Source organism: Grus americana, chromosome 1, assembly GCF_028858705.1.
Source record: "Grus americana isolate bGruAme1 chromosome 1, bGruAme1.mat, whole genome shotgun sequence".
Classification (NCBI taxonomy): Eukaryota; Metazoa; Chordata; class Aves; order Gruiformes; family Gruidae; genus Grus; species Grus americana.
Window position 1 is genome coordinate 34,880,751 of NC_072852.1, and position 18,735 is coordinate 34,899,485.

Here is an 18,735-nt window from a genome sequence, read left to right on the forward strand (position 1 = left end):
TGCTCTTAAGGAATTTTAAGGCATGATTAAAAACCACCGCCCTCCCGTGAAGGAAGGTTTAGTTGTGTATGTCTGAAAGAGCGATTTAGCCCCTCAATCGCTTGTTTTAAGCCTCTCTCATTCATATTATCCTGGTTTTGGGAGTCTTATGCATACTGTTGCTGAAATAGAGATTCGGAGTGTCACTGACAGGAGCTGCAGACCAGGATCTGCTGCAGGTCTAATTTTAAGGGGGGGGGGGCTCTCAATGCTACAGTGAATAGACACTATGCGTTTCTTACACCGAAACTCACACACCACCACCCATCCGCACAGAGGGCGACTTTCAATACAGGGCATTAATTTGAAACTGGGGGATTTCTTTTTCCCCCTCCCTCCCCCTCTCCGAAGTGTGAGCTCAGGGCAAATCTTACCATGTATCTCTGTCTCTATGGCTATATTCGAGCTGAAACAGCACTCAAGTCAAAAGGCAAAAAAAATCTTTGAAAAAAAATATTTTATTTTCTGAAGTAAGTTAGTACACGGAATAGAAAGGAATTATAGTTTTCCTTCTTTAAGCGCTCACTTGGGGCCATAATGTGCCATTGATTTTAGCACACAGCTCCTTACTGACTTTGAGGAGTTCTGCTTAAAAAAAAACACCTAAAGGCCCGACCTGGCCTTGGATTTCAATGTCTGGGTTCTGAGGGGCAAATGTTCCTCCAGAGTCTCTTAAACTGGAGCAAGCGCTCACCTGTGGCTGTTTACTTGCCAGGGAAGGACAAATGCCCACCTGGACCGCTGCTTGCTTTACCTGAGGAGCAAAGGTTGGACAGAAGGTGCCATTAATCCGATGGGCCCTTTTTCGCTCCTGTTTACGCCAAGTGGTGCTGGGCTCTGTCATGGTCAGTGTGCAGGTCTTCTCCTGGGCTCCCCTGGGCGGAAAACATGTCAGGAGACGTTTACAAACACTGTACGCACCACAGGCAGGGGGGACAGCGGCCTGCAGTGCCACTGTTGGCTATTGCCCATCCAGGGTGAGGGCCAAGCCCTTCCTCCTTCATTAATTTTATGCTGTATGTTCCATTCATCAATATACAGAAATATATAGGCGGCTTAGATGGGGTACACCAGTCCTAAAGCACTTTGATTACAGGCCATAGTATCTCCAACAGAAAGAAGGAAAAAAAAATATTTATGGAGTGAGCCAGAGCTCAGGCCCCTGCTGGCAAACCTCTCCAGGGCACCTCCTGCTTGGGAAAGCAGTCGGCGGTCTCCTTTGGGAAGTTTTAAACACCTCGTGTCTCAAAATGAGGGGTTCCCGCTGCCCCCCCCCCCCCCCCGCCGTGCCATCCGGGGCGACTTCCTGCCCTTGGAAACACCTCAGGCCCGGGGACTCGGAAAGTTTTTCAAAAGTCCAAATCCACCAGTGCCCCCTTCAGTTGTTGTTTTCTCTCCCCTTGAACTCAGGGCGTTGGGTTTAGTCCAATTAAAAAATTCGGCCCCGCTTTCCAAATCCACCTCTCCTGCCCTCCCCCCCCCCCCCCGGCCGTCAGCCAGCGGATAGAGGCCGATCGGTGCGAGCCTGGCGAGGGAGGGCCCTTTCCCCGGCCCCTAGCCCCGGAACAACCGGTAGTAGCCGTTTTTTTCCTCCCCTCTTCTCCTTCTCCCTCGCCTCTTTCCGCCCGGCTTTGTGTGAAGTTTGCGGCACATTGCAGATGAGCCCTTAGCGGCGAGAGGAGCCTATTGTTCCCCGCCAGGAACTGCTTGCTGGGGCTGTGCTGGCTTTTGCCTTTAGAGCTGCCTTCTGCAGTACCGGAACTGGCCTCCGGGGTCCGCTGTGTTGCGCTCTCGTCCAGGCAGAAGCACGGCGGCCTCAGATCTTTTTGTCTGAGAGAGAAGAGAAGTGAATCCCGCTGCCGCCGCCACCGCCGCCGCCGCCGCTGCCGTAGCTGTACAGTGTGTGTGTGTGAGAGAGCGAGCGAGGGAGCGAGCGAGGGAGAGGGAGATCGCATGGAGCCGCGGCTGTAACACACACACACTGTCAATACCTCACTCCGGCTCCCCCCCCACCCCACCACAACAGTAACCCAATTCATTGTGTGATCCAGCAGCACCATGTTGAGTCTCATGTGCAGGCTGGATCGGTTGGGTTTGTGGTGCTGAGAGAGGCAGCAGCAGCGGGAGGAGGAATTACTGAGAGGTGCCCCTCTCCCTCCCTGTCTCTTTGCCTGTGTGTTGTGTGGAGACAGGACTCGCAATTACCACACTCTCTGGGCTCCCTTATTCCTTTTAAACTTTTTTTTAAACAAGCCCCTCTCCATGGCTGATCCCCGGCCGAGCACGGGCACCTGGGTCTCTTAAAGACAAGGAGGAGCCGGGGATTGTTGTTGTTGTTGTCGGCCGGTTTTTTTTTTAATTGGATTTTTTTTTTTTTACGAGAACCTTTTTTAATACAAAAATGGCAAATTCGACGGGTAAAAACCACGCAGACCAGCGGAGAAAGGGACTCGCTTTCCTGGACGAGCTGCGGCAGTTTCACCACAGCAGAGGGTGAGGAAAATGGGGAGATGGAACGGGAGGGGGGGAGGCTTTTAAACCGACCAGATCCAACTTCCAGCCCCTTCCCTGAAGGACACGGCAGCCCCAGCGAGGGGAGAAAAGGGGGCAGAGCTGACAAGTTGTGGTGTTTTGTGTGTATCTCCTTTGGCAGGTCTCCTTTTAAGAAGATCCCCGTGGTGGGTGGGAAGGAGCTGGATCTTCACGCTCTCTACACCAGAGTCACCACTTTAGGCGGATTTGGGAAGGTGAGTGGAAGTTTTAATTTGGGTTTCCCTCCCACTAACCTCTTCCCAAAAGTCTCCTCTGACCCCCGGGGGCGGCGGGGGGAGCCGGGGTGGCCGGGAACCGTCCTATTTAAAGCCGGTTAGAGAAGGTGGGGGGTGGAAGAAGGAAGCGAGCAGACAGGCAGGTTGGTGGCTTGGCCTTGTCGGTGGAGCGATGAAGGGGGATCCGGGGGTACGGCGCACACCCAGTCCGTGCCTCCCCCGCCTCCGCCGGAGCCCCTCGCTTCTGCCCCCCTTCCCCGGGAGAAGGCGAGGAGGGAGCAGAGAGCTCTGGTCGGCGAGAGGCAGTTTCTTTCGCTTGTGGTGGCAGCTCTGTGTGTGTGTGTCTCTCTCACAGAGAGAGACAGAGAGGAGAGAGTCTGAGTGCAGTTTTAGTGCAACTCAAAATTAGCGGGCATGTTTAACATCGATAATCGGCACGGAGCATGGGCTAGGAAACGATCCTCGCAGCCGGGGGGGGCCGGGCGCTGCCCTCCGAGCCCTTCCCGGAGAAAAATAACAAAAGGGGCACCCAAGACGGTGTGTAATCAAATAGCCATCTTTAGGCTTCAAGGCTAGGGACAGAAATGTAGGCCTCAAAAGAAAGGCCTCTCTGTGTCTGTGGATCTGTCTTGGGGGGACCCCCCGGGACGGCGCCCCCGCGCCCCGGAGGCCAGGGGGCGCCCCCGCCAAGACTTCCCTGCATTATTTTAAACTTCTTTGGGTTTTTAACGGACCGCGGTAGGATTTAAAAGGGGGCGACAGAGGGACTCCCGATTGGTTATTGTCCAGGCAGTAAAAACAAAAACAAACAAACCCCAAAACAATACAAACCCTCCCGGCTGTTCCCTCCCCCCGAAAAAAATAATGTATATATTAAAAAATAAATACAGTAAAATACCGGTGAGAAGCGGGATTATTCCCGAAGGGGAAATACTGCCGACTGACAGTAAAATATATAGTCCTAAATCCTATGTACATTCGTGTTTATTTCTTTTTATATATTTATCTATTTGCTTCATGGCAGCTTGTGGGTTTTTTGTGATGTTCGCTGTCAACGACATGTTTGTGTGTACGTTGTGTATCTCGGCCTGTGTGTTGTTTTTGACAGGTATCAGAGAAGAATCAGTGGGGAGAAATTGTAGAGGAGTTTAACTTTCCCAGAAGTTGTTCTAACGCTGCCTTCGCTTTAAAACAGTATTACTTACGGTGAGTGCTATCAAGCTGTTGCAGTAGTATTTTTGAGTGTGGGATTATATTTGGGTTTCAGTCTGTGCAATAATAAAAATACCCCTACTCTTTAAAAATGCTATTAAATAAACCAGAAAGAACTTGTAATTCCTTACTGGTCTGGTGCAGTGATCAGTTAAAGGTAATTCCATTCTGTAGATATTTTATTTGTATTTTACATCTGCAAGCCTTAAACTTTGAAGGGATCCCAAGTATATAAACAATGTATGTCAGAGCCATTTTTATTGATTGTTTTAGAATTACAGTACTAAAGGACTGTTAGTAAGAGATCATGCTACTGTAGTTACAGAAACTTAGCTTAATTTTTGGAGCACTGAAATGTGTTGATATATGTAAACTTGTTTACTGCTCTGTGGGGTCAGGCATTGAATGAAAATGCATCTGCAGGAAGGTAGACTGCTTTGGATAAATTATATTGTTATCAATTACTAGCAGCATACATTATTTTTTGTTTTAGAGTACAAAGAGCTAAATATTTTTTCTATTACTTGAAAAATAGTAGATTTCTGCATTTTTTAAAAATAAGATTACATTCCTTGAAATGATACAGGTTATTTTTTGTGATGCAGATTATTTTTTAATGTAGCATGGAGTTCTTCTTGAAAATTTTAAATTACTATGTGTGGTACTGTTCAGTTACCAGATGACTTTAAAAAAAAATTAATTTTTATTAACTTTTGGTGATTACGCTTTGTGTGAAAGATTTTAAAATTATTGCATATATAGTGGCTGTAAATGCTATATAGAGACAATTATATTTAATTTAGAATAAAGTTTTATGCATGTTGGTTAGGAAATGTAATTTTCTGTTTCTGAATTGTATAAATGATATTTTTCATTGCAATTAATGATAATATAGATGTGCAATAGGTACAAAAGATGCATGGGCTTTTGGACTTCTGTTTTGGTGATCTGAGTACAGACAAGCTTTATCTGTCTCTAGTTTGGCCTTCTGAATTAGGAAATGCAGTAATTGTACAGGTGCACTTTCTATTGGTTGTCCTAGATTGACTTCCAGCTTGAAGCTGTAGAGTTCATAGCACAGTGGAGCAGTTATTGAGTTACAATGTCTGGAAAACCTTAGTCAGATATCTGTAGTTACTGAATTTTTCTTTTTTTGGTGGTGACATATGATTGCTTTAAGATCCAGACTAAGAAAAGAAATTACCATTGTTAACAGCGTTAGCAAAGTTTATGATTGCTAGCAGGCCTAGGAATGTAGTGGGAAGCTCACTTTAGGGTGTCCTTCTCTGTGTGTGTGGTTTGTTGTTTTTTTGTTTTTTTTTTTTTCTTCTCTACTATTGTGATAGTGTTGCTGAAGATTGCTAGATCATAGAAAGTAGGTTTTTTTGCCTTTTGAGTTTTTCTGTTGGACTGTGTAGTCTATTACTTGACTAGATTTTACATATAATTTGCAAAATCATAGTTTTTTTGTTTTTACCCTTTCCTGTTTATTTCCATATTTTATAAGTGTTTGAATGGCCTAACTTTTTGTAGTAGAAGGTTGTATGTCATTTGTGTTTACATCTGTATTTTGAAAGCATTTATATGCTGTGACAGTTAACACAATTAATGTTAATTTAGCCTTCTAATGACTATTAATTTTTAATAAGATACTACTTTTTAATTTAGAATCAGACATCCAAAAATGTTATTTTCATTATTAGCATGCCAGTATTGACATTATTTAAAATACAGTTGCTGAACATACGTATAAATGATTCCAGACAAATAAGTGAAAGGGTTTTTATTTATTTGGGATTTAAGGAAAAAAGTTGATAAACAGTTAAGATGAAGAATCTGTTTTATCATATCTGTGATTTACTTAGGCCATTCTGAAATAAATGATCAAGGTTGTTGGTTTGGAGTGGATTGGTTTTTAGTGGTTGATTTGGTTTTTGGGTTTATTTTGGTTTTGGATTTTCTGAATTACTGCTTTACTCACTATTGCTTCTCACATAATCTAAGTTTGATGTGAACGTGTTTCCCAGCTGAGTTCACCTCCTTACATGTGCATTAATAAGACTGTGTATACACATGTATCTCTGCTAGGTTAACATTGGTTTAGCTTTAACCTAGAAGGGTTATGGGGGTGATTTGGTTATAGGGAAAGAAAAAATGCACTCATAATAAATTTGTAAAAAGGGTCCTATTTATCTGTGTTGAAGAACATAACCTGAGGTTTCCTATAGGGCTAGATCTTCATGAACTGCTGAGCAATTACCCTTGGAAAAAAAAATGTTCTTCTTGAGTCTCAAGTATGACTATAATCTTGGCCTCACTATTGTAATGACTTTGCAAACAAAGCCAAACAAATTGAGGCCTATCAACTTCTATATAAATTTTTATCCAATTGTGTGTCCTGTACAGTGAGGGATCTGCATGGCAGATTGGACCCTGTTGAATTCAGAGGGATTTAGTGGTGTGCACCTACACGCATACATTTGCAGATTTGGATTCATGATGGTTTGTGATGAAAGTTGCTATGAAACATCTGGCATACCATGTTGACTGAGATAAGATCTCAAGCTACGTGGACCCCTTGCTCATTTTGCTGTGTTACCTCTAACAATACTGTTATTTTGACTTAAAATTACTGTGTAAATAATTTAGAAAGTTGAATTATTTGTGTGACATCAGTAGTCCTGTTAGCTTGATCAAACCAGATGTTTTGCAAAATAATCATCGGGTTATGTTTTTTCTAGACAGTTGTGAGCTGTGTCTTTTTTGTTTAAATAACTTTTTCATTTTGAACTGTTGTGGAATTTTGCTGGCTGTCTTTGGGAATGTGCGTTAGGCTTCATTAAAGATGTGAATTGTTTAAACTTCTGATACAATTCTGATAAGCTTTATTATAGGTAATATTGGAATCTATGATAGATGAGCCTATCTCCCCCTTCTCCTTTGCACTGCCCTCCCTTTTCTCTCAACGGAAAAAGTTATTTTATAATAGGGAAAGTCTGAACCGTTCAAACTTTGTGCCTGTGTTGCTTTGAGCTGTCTGACAGGTGAAGTAATTTATGCACTGTGGTTCTTAGTGAGCAGTCAAAAGCCACAGTGCCGATAACCATTGATAGACTGTACTTGTTAATGTAGTTCTGTAAGTCTCTACAGCATCAGAGAGTGTAATTCCCTTGGATGTAGTGCAAATTAGATGTTTCATCTCAATTGAGGTGAATTAGTAAAGCATTTTCTAAATGCTTCTCTAAAGATTATTTTATAATGTTAATGAAAATATTTTAATATGGGGTAATAAATGTAAACATCGGTAATGTGGGCATGCTTTTACATTTTTGTTAGTTGGTAAACATACAGTAGGTGAAAAGAAAGTTAACATGAAATGTAGCCTGGTTTTTATGTTAATGGTTGATTAGGTTACAGTCTTGCAAAGAATTGGGCTGATGTGACCTCATATGTTAGTATAAGATTCTGTTGGTTTTCATGTGAGCATAAGCGATACATTTATTTCTGTTGGGGGTCTTCATCTATTCTTGGGGAGTAGGAGACCTGGTAAACTAAATGTGAAAATGAAGTATGCCTAGCTGAATTAAAAATCACTTTTCTTTTCAAAGGTATTTATCTGCATTAAGAGAAATTATGTCTAAGGACTAAGTGTCAGGTAAAATGAGTTTAAGTCTCAGTTCTGCAGAGAATTTCTGAAAGGTGGGAAGCAGGTGTGTATTGTAAGCCTCCGGTAAAGGCAGCAGAAATGAGTTAATACTAGTTAAAGGTGAATAAGAATTTGCTGTTGTAAATATTGGGGAGGTGGGGGGAAGTCAGGTAGAGAGGAAAGAGGCTCATAAATGAGAAGTTGCATAAAGTTATTATAAAGACAAGCCATTATGCTGAATTTCCTGAAATTCCATATATAGTAGGATGGAAAAGTGTGAGCAGTTAAAAGTCAGGACCATATGAAATAGTTATTGACAACAAATAGAGGGTGCTCTTGAAAGATGTGAAGATATTTATAAGTCATTTGATCTTCAAGATGCCACCAAGAAATTGAGTAATAGTACTAATTTCTTTAATTAAAAAAAAAAAAGCATGGTCTGAAGAACTAGATAAATTTAAGGGATTCTGTTCGTAGTAAAATAATGGCAGAAATATTAGGAAAACAATAATAAGCAGCCTGGAATTTTCCAAGCAAAATTACTTTAAAAGAGTTTTCTTTGTTATTCTTACTCAGTGTTTAAAATTAGGATCTGATACTGCAACAGCATCTGCACATAGATCAGTGAGTATGGAGAAGTACAGGACTGGCTTGCTTGCCAGATCTGATTGCAGGTTCAAGGCCCCAGTGGATGAAGGGAAAGTTGTAGCTGTAGTAGTATTTTACATATTTTCTAAAATTCAAATACATCTAAAATCTTCCATTAACAAATTATTCATGTATTTGGATAGTCATCTGAATGAAAAATTGGGTGAAGGACCATAAACAAATAGAACAAAGTATAAAGAATAGATTTGGTGAGTCACAGCAGTTTCAGGTGCTAAAAGAGTAACATCAGTGCTTACATATGCACGTATTAATATGAGTTTAGCCATTTTTGGCATATTTAGTGTCTGGATTGATTAACTTTACGAGAAGGTGAATAGTACACTTGTAACATAGCAGACAATGATAGTGGGAAGAGTTAAACACAAGTCATGGCAGAAAAGGTTATCTAAAGAAATTAGGCACATTGTTGGAAAACACAAATGAGATTTAGTTTGGAAAATGCAAGCTAAAACAGTTGAAGGACGGTAATCCGAAACAGGTATTCATTGTGAGGGAATAACCTGGAAAGCAGTATTGCTGAAAAAGGGATAGGAGTGGTACCATGGGCCTGATAATCCTGTCAGTTGTGTGCACCCAACTCCCTTTCATATGAAAGGGATTTGTGCATGCTTCTCACAGGAAGAACAGGCCCCAATTTGCAATATGATATATAGACTTTGTAAAAATCAGGACAAGTTTAGGTTGCATCCACAGAGGCATCAAACAAGTGGGAGATACGATTTTTTTGTATGCAGTTGTGCGACTGTATTTGGAGTACTGTTTTACTTTCAGAGCCTTTGCAACAGGTGGGGCAAATTAACAGAAGCTTAGAGAAGGGCAACAAAATGTTAAGAAGGCTGAAGGGACTGATGTAAAAAAAAAAGATTTGAGAAATAAATGTTTTGCTTGGCTAAATGAATATTTTGCATGAGAAGGGCAAATGGTATCTGACAAGCGTTTTGAAGGGCCTAAATACTTAAAAGGGAGATTAATTTTAAATAAAATAAGAGGCTGTGTTAACATATATGTTATGATGAAATTGAGGGAGAGAATTCCGACCAGATAGCAGCACAACCCACCCCCCAACCCCCCCAAGATCTACTTGTATACCTTCTGAATAATGTCAAACAGAGTAGGGGGGAAACCCACACCATGGGTCATTCAGAACTAGCCTGGTCAGGACACTTAATAGATGTGCAATAGGTAACGAGCCAGGACTGGCAGAGAAATGGACCAGATGACCTTTCAGGTTCTGTCCATCCTTGAATAACACTGTAACGAAGGTTTTCATCTTGCATAGCTACAGACTTTTATTGCAACACTACAGACTTCACCTGTGGAATCTATTGCACTTAATTTTGTCACAAATCCTGCAGTCATTGGGAAGACAGGAAACAAATACATGGATGACGTTTTTATGATTTCTTTTTAAAATTATTTTTCCCTCCTCAAGATAAGAATTATAATGTGTGTTTCAGTCACATGTCTGAGGCCTTGCTTTTAAGTCTGAAGTGAATATTTTACATAGTTGGAGGGGGAATTTCGTTTTAGTTGTACTGTAATCGTACAGTCAACATATTCACAATGAAGACTAGTTACTGTTCATGCTATAAAGCTTTATTTGGGGGAATTAAATATGTTGGTTGTTAAAATCTTAGAATGTCTCTCAACAGAAGTTAGTTATTAGGATGAGTGTTATCAGAGTTGCTGAGAATCTGCTCAAAAGAAAATAGAACTTTTATGATACAAAATTTGCATTAGGCCTCTTCTGCAGAGAGCAAGCAGCAGGTGAAAGGAAACATAGCTACCTTAAAATTGCTGTTTCTTAGAGTTATAGTGTGATAGTAGTCACTATGCAGATGAGTTTGGCCTCTATCAAAGTTTCTGAGCTTTTCCTTCAGAGGGTAAGCTCCTCTTTACTGCTGAAAAATGTAGTGAAAAATTAGTATTATGAATGTTATTATTTTTCTCTTCCTGATTATTTTTCTGCAAGCTTTTTGTTAGAAATGACCTAAATCACTGCTGTTAACCTGAAATATATAGGTTTATGTGGGGAGGGGTGGATGTTGTTCCTCAGTGTTAATACAGAATTCTGATTGTTTAACTTGAAATCTTATCTAGACAGATGTCAGAACTAATAACTTACAAAGAGCAAGTGTCTGGCGACACTATAGTAACTATGGTGACTCGTAACAATTGGTGGAGAGTTTATATGTTAATACCATTTTCTAATATTTAACTGAAAGAGTATCAAAATTAATTTATGTTTTAAAATTATTAATAGCTGTGGTAATGTCTTAGGTTTGAATAAACAGTAAGCATATTACAACAAGATCAAGAATGCATATGAAATGCAAGGATATTGCTTCTTTCCTTGTGAAGTGGCATAAGCCTGGGCTAAGAAAAGGAGTTTCAGACTTTTCTTTATTTATTTATTTTAGAGCTAATAGGCTTTAATTACCTTGTTTATTTGCAGTTAAGCCTCAATAGATAAGACTTTCATACTCTTTTTTTCTTTCCTAACCCCTTCCCCACTTTCCTGAGTAATGAAATAGAGAAGTATAATTTGTTAAGTTTTACAGGTAAGGTACTAGAGGTACACAGAGGTTCAGATTGTTATTTTGAGAGTGCATGTCAAATAGGAATGAAATCTAAATACGGTAAAGCCTTTTTTTTTTTCTTATAATGCTAGAATCCAGTTCTGACAGGCAAATTTCTTCTTTCTGAGCCTTAGTTAAACCCTCCATAATAGGGGGCTACTATTATTTACTATCTTAAAATTCCTCTTTTATCAACAGCTGAGGAGCACTGTTTGAAAAATAAAACAGGATAATGTTATGTTCTGTGAACTGGAAAACTGAAAACTAAGTATGTAATGGATTACGAGAATGGATTTTTTTGTGTTTTGTTTTAAAATGCTTGTTCAGAGTGGTGTCTTGCAGCTTAAATGGGACTACTTGGAGTAACTGTAGTACCGGTCCACGTTATTAGAAGACATGTAGTTCATAGAGGGAATTGAGTATAGGCCAGAGATCCCATCACATGATCTTGTTTCTGGTTATCAGTCTGATACATATTTATTCTGTGGCCTTAGTTAAATCATTTGCCATCTTTTTATTCATATTTATAAAGTGGGTATACTGATGTTTGTTTACCTAGCTCACAGAGAAGTGTGAGACTGTAAGCTCTTTAATACAGGGATTGTGTCTCTTCATGCTTCTATGTCATATCTTAACTATTTGAAAATGAATATAAATTAGGAATATATGAGGAAAATAAAACTATTCATAAGCTTGTTTGCCCTCTGCAGTGTTGAGAAGCAGAAAATATAGCATAGATGAGAAGAAGAACAATCTTTATTCCTTAGGGAATAAATAAACTTGGGATACCTAAGCAGAGAAATATTGGAATGGTTGAAAGAAAGAAGCTTATCTTAAGGAAGGATAATAAAACAGCAAGATGGTACCCAGAATAGTGAGCTTAGGCTTTGCCTGAGGTACTAGATTAGTGAGCTAGGTATCAGATCTAAAATACAGTCTCCTTGGAGCAACGAGTTCAAGTCTAAACAGACCTGAATTAGATTTTCGGCAATGAGGTAGTGACACGGAATTCTCTACTTTTTGTTTTCCTATCTTTAAACTGAATGCATTTATTTTAACTCCAGATAAATTGTAGCAAGCCAGCTATGCTGCGAGAGGGATTGCATGCTATTATAGTACAGCAGAGTTCTGTTGAATGATGCACTGGAGCATGTTTGTCTGCAAGACTGAACTGTGTTTGTACTATTTTCCTTTTTTATTGGTGTGGGAGGAGCAACTGTTCAGATTAGTAGTCTTGTAGAATAATTTACAGTGTTAATTGTCAATCCATAGCTGCCTAAGATACATAAAAATCCTGTAATGCAAGGCGATCATTCTGATTCAGAGACCTTTTCTCTTACAATGTTTGCTGCACTTTTCATGTGTTTGGTGAAGTTTAGATGGGTCATACTTATGGCTGCATGCATTTCTCCATTGTTACGTGCTGTGACGTCTGCTGGTTGGCCTCTGCCTCACAGTCCAAAGGTTGCTATGCTTCCATGATAATCCACGTGTAGAGATTCTCAGCTCTGTAAATCACTAAATCATATGACTAACTTTGAGTAGCTCTGTTAAAGTTCTTTGGAGAAGTGCTACAACAACATGTATCACTGGGACTTAATGTGTTGGTAACTTCTAGTTTGGGATACATCCCAGGGGCTTAATCAAGCTAAATGAAAATAGTTTACTTTAGGGGTTAATCTAGCATGTTCTGAGTATGTTAACAATGGTTATGGTGTAGAACTGTGTGTGGGGTTTTGCTTGTTTTTTAAAAAGCATATTTGTATTAAAAGAAAATTTGTGGGAATAAACTTAGGAACAGTTCTTCCCTTACATGGTTATTTTGCTCAGGAGTATCTGGATTCTAGTGACTTCAATTAAATGATGTAGAATCCAGGCAGTGGCCAAGTAAACAGCGCCATGTTACAGAATTCACATATGTCTTCTGTAATTTTGGGGAGGATAGTAGAGCTTTGAAACACTGGAGATTACAGAGCTGTTTCTTGGACACCCACCCACCCATCCCCCAATACCATCCATGAAAACTTAGGAAAATTCACATTTCAACAGTGTATGTTCATATAATGCTACAGTTGCACAGTAAATACCTGAAAAAAATCAGGAATGACCTCGTTTAAGTATGAATGTGCAACCTTAACTTTGTCTCTAGAGAATATTCTTTGTAATAGAGCCTTGTGCTCTCTGTGGTAAATGGGAATAAATTCCATGATAGTATTAATCTGTTACATCATCGTGAGATACCTTTTTCCCCCCTCGTATAGTTCTGACTTGTCGTTCAACATGGTAATTGATTAATCTCAATATTAGTTATTTCTAAGGAGGTTTTGAGTGTGCTTTCTGGGCATCCTTTCCCCACTATCTTGGCTTCCATGGTGTTACCCACATGGGCCAATTCAGAAATGTTTTCCTTTGCTTGTGGGCTGAGGGTTATTTGCTGTTGCAATACTACTTACCCTGGTTGTCTAGCTCACAGTCTTTTTGTCTCTCATTCTCTGCTAATCATAATCTTCTCAATCTTTGACTACAAGCCGGAATTCGTCTTCTGATCCTTGACCCCTTGATGTCTGTACCCATTGACTGCACATGGAATATTTACTGTAATCAAATGAATTCCTAATTGTAAAGAAAACTAAAGGAAAGAAGAGGTGTATGCAGGTAAAAGGGCAAGAGGACAAAGCACTAAATGTCAGGTGCCTAGCAACAGCAAAATGCTGAATTTCACAGCAAAATGATAATAGATTCCACGGTGCCTGAAAAAAAACTTCTGCAGCTGTGGACATGCACAATTCACAGGATCCAGACAGATATCTAAAAGGTATTTCACACACCTGAAAAATGTGCTTTCAGGTACTCTGCAGACCCAGTTAGGCATCGCAGCATTGACGTGCACTTTGCTTGTTCTTCCAAGGTCACTTTTGTAATTCTAAGGTATAGAAATACTTTTTTTAGTGGAAATCTTGTTTCTGAGCACAACTATGTGCAAAGGCTGACCCCTGTAGCGAATTACTGTGTTTAATTGGATTTGAAGAATATACAAGGCCGTAACTACTGTACAGCTTGGAATACCTTTAGTAAGCATTTTTTTCAAATGCTTCAAGGTACTTTATTTCCTTCAAACTTAGCTAAACTTGTTATCCTGTTTAATGCTATGTGCTTCTCTGTTTATATTATGTGAAGTTATTTATTAAAAAGATGTTATGTTAGTCAATGCATATGGAATCACAGTAAAAGCGTAGAAGGTTAGAAAATAAAAATACAATACTTGGTGATAATGACTTAATCATGTTCAGTATTGTCTCATTAATGTGTCCTATAGTCAATATGCTGTTATTACAGAAATATAGTTACATTCCTAGAAAGGTGTTTTTTGTCATAGATGAACACAAGACTTTTTTTGTATTTAGATTTTTGTATTACCGGTACACAAATCCTATTTTTCTGTAGTAGCTCTCATTCTCCTAATAAGCAGTTTAATTGTATGCTAAACAGAGTTAGTCCAGCTGTTGAAGAGAGTGCTTCTTAAGTAAGATCAAAGAAAAAAGGTGACTTAAAAATAATGTACTGTTCTGCATGTAACTGTAAACAAACACCCAGCTTCCCTAAATGTACTCATACATTTCTGTATGGATATTTGTGTGTGATGCGGTTTAAAATTATGATTGTCCATAAATTTATGGGCCTGGTAGAAAGCAAAAATATTCTGTTAGTTTTATGGTGCCTTGGTGTTTCTGTAAGTCTCCTGTAAGAGCTGTGTTTGTAGACTTTTGCCCATGTGGAGTTCTCTGTAGATCTGCTTAGGGAGAATCTCATCCCTCTTCAGAGCTGGGCTGAAATTTGTGGCATCCTGTGTCAGTTCTGCAGTGTGCTTGTAAAGGTCAGATGTGTAGAATCCTTTCTTTAACAAGGAAAGAAACTAAAGAAGCGAAGTCAATAAAAATATATTCAAAAAGATACTGAAATTGGTGTAAACAAAGTGTTCGTTTCTTTAGTTGTCCTCAGGAGGTCTTTGCATTTAAGCAAAAGTTGCAGACTCCAAGGTTTGGTGGTTGTTTTCTTTTTGAAGAGTTTATGAAAGCAACAGGATTTGTTTTTTAGATGAGTAAATTAATTTAAGTTTGCTTTTTTGGGGGAGGGGGATGACACTGCCTGGTGATCTAACTAAGGAAGGAAAACAAAAAGCTGTTGCCATTATTTCTTGTTTTCAGAAACTTATCAAAGAATTTACTCATTTTTATTATAATTTCACCAGTATAGTGTGATCTGTAGTACTGGTGACTTACAGCATTCACAACATCAAAATAAATACGTTTAAAACCTTTTTTATATTGTGGAAATAATGATATAAAGTAACAGTGAAGTTGACACAACATAAATATGATTGTTCACATACCGTATAACATACAGCAACAATATAAACGTACAGGACTGTTGATGTGATTGCCTTACTAGATGAAACTTGAAAGGCTGCATTGTACAGGATTCTACTATAGGAGGCCACCAGGTGGAAGGGGCTCTTGGGGCTTTATCTTTTTTTCTTCAAGGCTTTTTTGGTTCAGTTGGTATGCATTTGCTATGTTTTTGGCTTCAGAGATTTCATAATTTTTTTGACTTCCCATTGGGAAGACGCACTTCTCCTGACCAGCTGATCCAACTGTGCAGCTTGGGGGCCTTGAGGTACGCATGTACTGATAAGGTTGCTGGCCTGGCTGAAACACATGTACTCTGAGTAGTCAGCTACCCAGCTGGGAGGCACGTGCTAAATCTACCTCCCTTTGGGCCACATAACACCTGCTGCTTCTTGGTCACCTGTAGGCCAAAGAAGAGGGAAGACAAGGTGTTTGGTGGTATTTTAATGAGAAGGAGAGAGAAGAGCATTTGAGCATAGGTAGTTGAACTGCAAAGGGAAGGAATGTGAATATAGAGTGAGCTGGGTGCATTTATGCATTGGGTGAGGAGACAGGAATGTAGGAAATGAATGCTGTTTGGAAGAGCAGATGGGGTAGACACTGGTAGAAGAAAAAGGAGGGGTTATGTAATCAAATGTTGATAAGTTAGTCTTTAATGGCCAACTCCCTCATTTAAATTGGTCACTGGATATTAATTGACTTGTGGCCCAGATGCTGGTTTGCTACTGAGTGAAGGCTGTCATTATTTGTAAAGTCCCAAGTGGTCTCTGACTTGCACCATCTGCTTTCTACGGTCAGGTTCTGATTTACTGGTACAAACCTTCTAGTGGTTCTTTTGCCTCTGCTTGCACTACCAGTACTGCATGAACAGAATTAATTTCTGTTCTGTTAGTTCATATTTTTCATTAACACTGAATTTACCGTTTTCATTTTGGTTTAAAAAATCTATCATCATCACAATTACAGTTAGTTTTATCCTTATATTAAAATATCATAAAGGCATAAAATTGCATATAATCAAATAAAGGATTTTATCTCCTCCTTAAAGAGCTTAGAGGGAGAAAGGTCTCATCTTGGCAAATATTTCTTCATGGGCATTGCTGTGCTTAAGAATGCTAAGGAGGAAACAGTTGTTGAACAGTAAGGGTTTCTTCAAATGCTGTTGTCACTTTGAGAAAATTAGTGATATTTATGAGTGCTTTATTTTGTATGTTGATTATAAACGAAATGCATAAATTTTATTGTATGTGTATATACGTAGTATATACAAGACTGTATGTCAGCTTAAGTTTGGGATAGGTTGCATGGACTTTCTGTCCCACCTCTAATACTACATATATGTTAAGAATGAATTTTCAACAAGAGAGGAAAATATTTAATGCAGCAAACTTTCAAAAATTCTAAGAATTTTTTTTATACCTACAAACACAAAGATTTAGAGACTGAGTTTAGAGCTTCCAGGTGGAAGTAGGTGCAAAGTACTGTTTCTTTTTGACAGTTCTTGATCATATATGATATGAAACTGTTGCTTGTCGTGGCCCTTAAGCTTGTGTAATTTGAAAAGAGAGCTTTTAAACTCAGCCTGCTCTAAGCAGAGCATATAAAATGGTTGTTGTTTAAAACTACTCCAAGTTATGGAATGTAAGTTGTTCTGATCAAAACAATTAGTGGGTAGAGGGCAGGTGAATTAGTCAAAGATATGGACAAACTATATTTTTCATGCAACTTTGCAATTTCTACCATGTTATGCAGATATACAGCTACAAAGTTTTTGTTTCTGCTATGATTGGAATTATCTTTGCTATTAAATATTTTTATATTTTTAACCAAAGATAATGTAAATTTGTGTTTAGCAATAGTGCTTATTGCCACCCTCTTTTGAGCTTTCAGCCACACTGATGTTTCCAGAGAATAAAAGCAACACATTATTTAAAAGGGTTACATATCTCCTTTTTCTACCTTTTGCCCTACCTCAGTACATAGAGGAGCGTGGAAAAAGAGCATAGACCGTCATTCTTGTTTGCCTATGTACATCAGAAATTACTGCTGTTATCTTACATAGCAGCTTGTGGTATCCCTTTTCAAGCAGACAGTCCTCCTGTCCTTTGAGCGGCTGCTGTGCTGCTGGCATTGCCCCCCAGTAGTGATACAAGCTCTGGTTTTAGGGTTTTGGTGGCAGTAAGGGCTTGTTTTGTTTAGTTGTAGAGATCTGCTTTCATGGAGACCTGCATCAGGGTTCCACTGACTACATTAGCTGCAGAGAGACAAGCTAGCAGATTCTGGTCTTGAATTGTCTAGTTCTGCTGTTGTTTATTTATTTGTTTAAAAGATGATACTGCCTTATGGTTAATTTTTTGGAAAGAGAGGGGGGTTTTGTTTGCCTTCCTTTTAAATTTCTGGAGGTTGTCACACATACCCAGGGAAGTCACATTATAGACTAAGCAGGAAGAACACCACAGAGAATACAGAGGCAAGGCCTCCACACATTTAGGCAAGTATTCATTCTTGATAACTTTTCTTTTCCTCCTTTTTACCTAGTTTTTACTACATTAGATCAAGTCTTGTCACTTAAGTAATTTTCAGGGCTTAACAGTTGTGTTGTCTTCTTGGAAGTTATTTACAGATGGAGATAAAGAGGGTTTTTGGCTAGTGCTTAAAATGGAGCAGCAATTTAATGAGAATGATCAAATTAATAAAAACTTCAGAAGGTCTCAGGGTAGTATGTATGTGGATACTAAATGAGAAAGATCAGAGGATCTTAGTGAGTCTTAAAATGAAGGTACATGATGATGAAAGACTTGTTATTTTTGTGGTACTTTCAAGAAAGCCGAGTAGGGACATTTTGCCAGGAGTGGTCCTAGAACAGGAGAGCTTTTGTAGTCACAGGTTGTCATGTAGAATGTTTGTGTGTATATATAAATTTTATATGCAAAAAGCATAATAATTGAGAGAATATTACACATTGATGAACAAGGTGGCAACGATAGACTGATTAATACAGCATGGAAAGTAAAATGGTAGAGGTAAAAGGATGATACCAAAAGTTACAAATGTTGAGATGGGTGGATTTGTGGAGTAGAGTGAGTGCAAAAGAGACTGAACTATGCTTGAAAACATTTCCCTTGACCATGAGAAAATCTTGCATAATCACGACGCATAATCAAACAAAATTGTGATAGTACCATGAGGATATTTGGTGAAAAGAGTACAAATAGCATGGAGTTAATAATAATTACACAGGAGACGTATGGCTGATTGAGCAATATAAAATTGACAGTTAAGGTTGAAAATAGAGTGTAAGAAAGCAAATGTAAAATGCTGCATGGTTAGGAAATTTTGTAACATACCATCAGTAATGGAGCAAGAGAATCCTTCGTACAGATTTGGGCCTTTTGTCAGAGAGAGATGGAGAGGCC

At 39.2% G+C, this 18,735-nt stretch overlaps 1 protein-coding gene across 1 annotated transcript in view; it reads left to right on the forward strand.

The window, feature by feature from the left end:
* The first annotated feature begins 1,853 nt into the window (after positions 1-1,853).
* The window catches only part of ARID2 (AT-rich interaction domain 2), a 111,789-nt gene continuing 94,907 nt past the window's right edge, over positions 1,854-18,735 (forward strand). Inside the window, exons 1-3 of the mRNA XM_054827822.1 lie at positions 1,854-2,532; positions 2,693-2,786; positions 3,916-4,013. Of these exons, the coding sequence (XP_054683797.1) occupies positions 2,441-2,532; positions 2,693-2,786; positions 3,916-4,013 (284 nt within the window). The 5' untranslated portion in view covers positions 1,854-2,440. The remainder of the gene's footprint in view (positions 2,533-2,692; positions 2,787-3,915; positions 4,014-18,735) is intronic.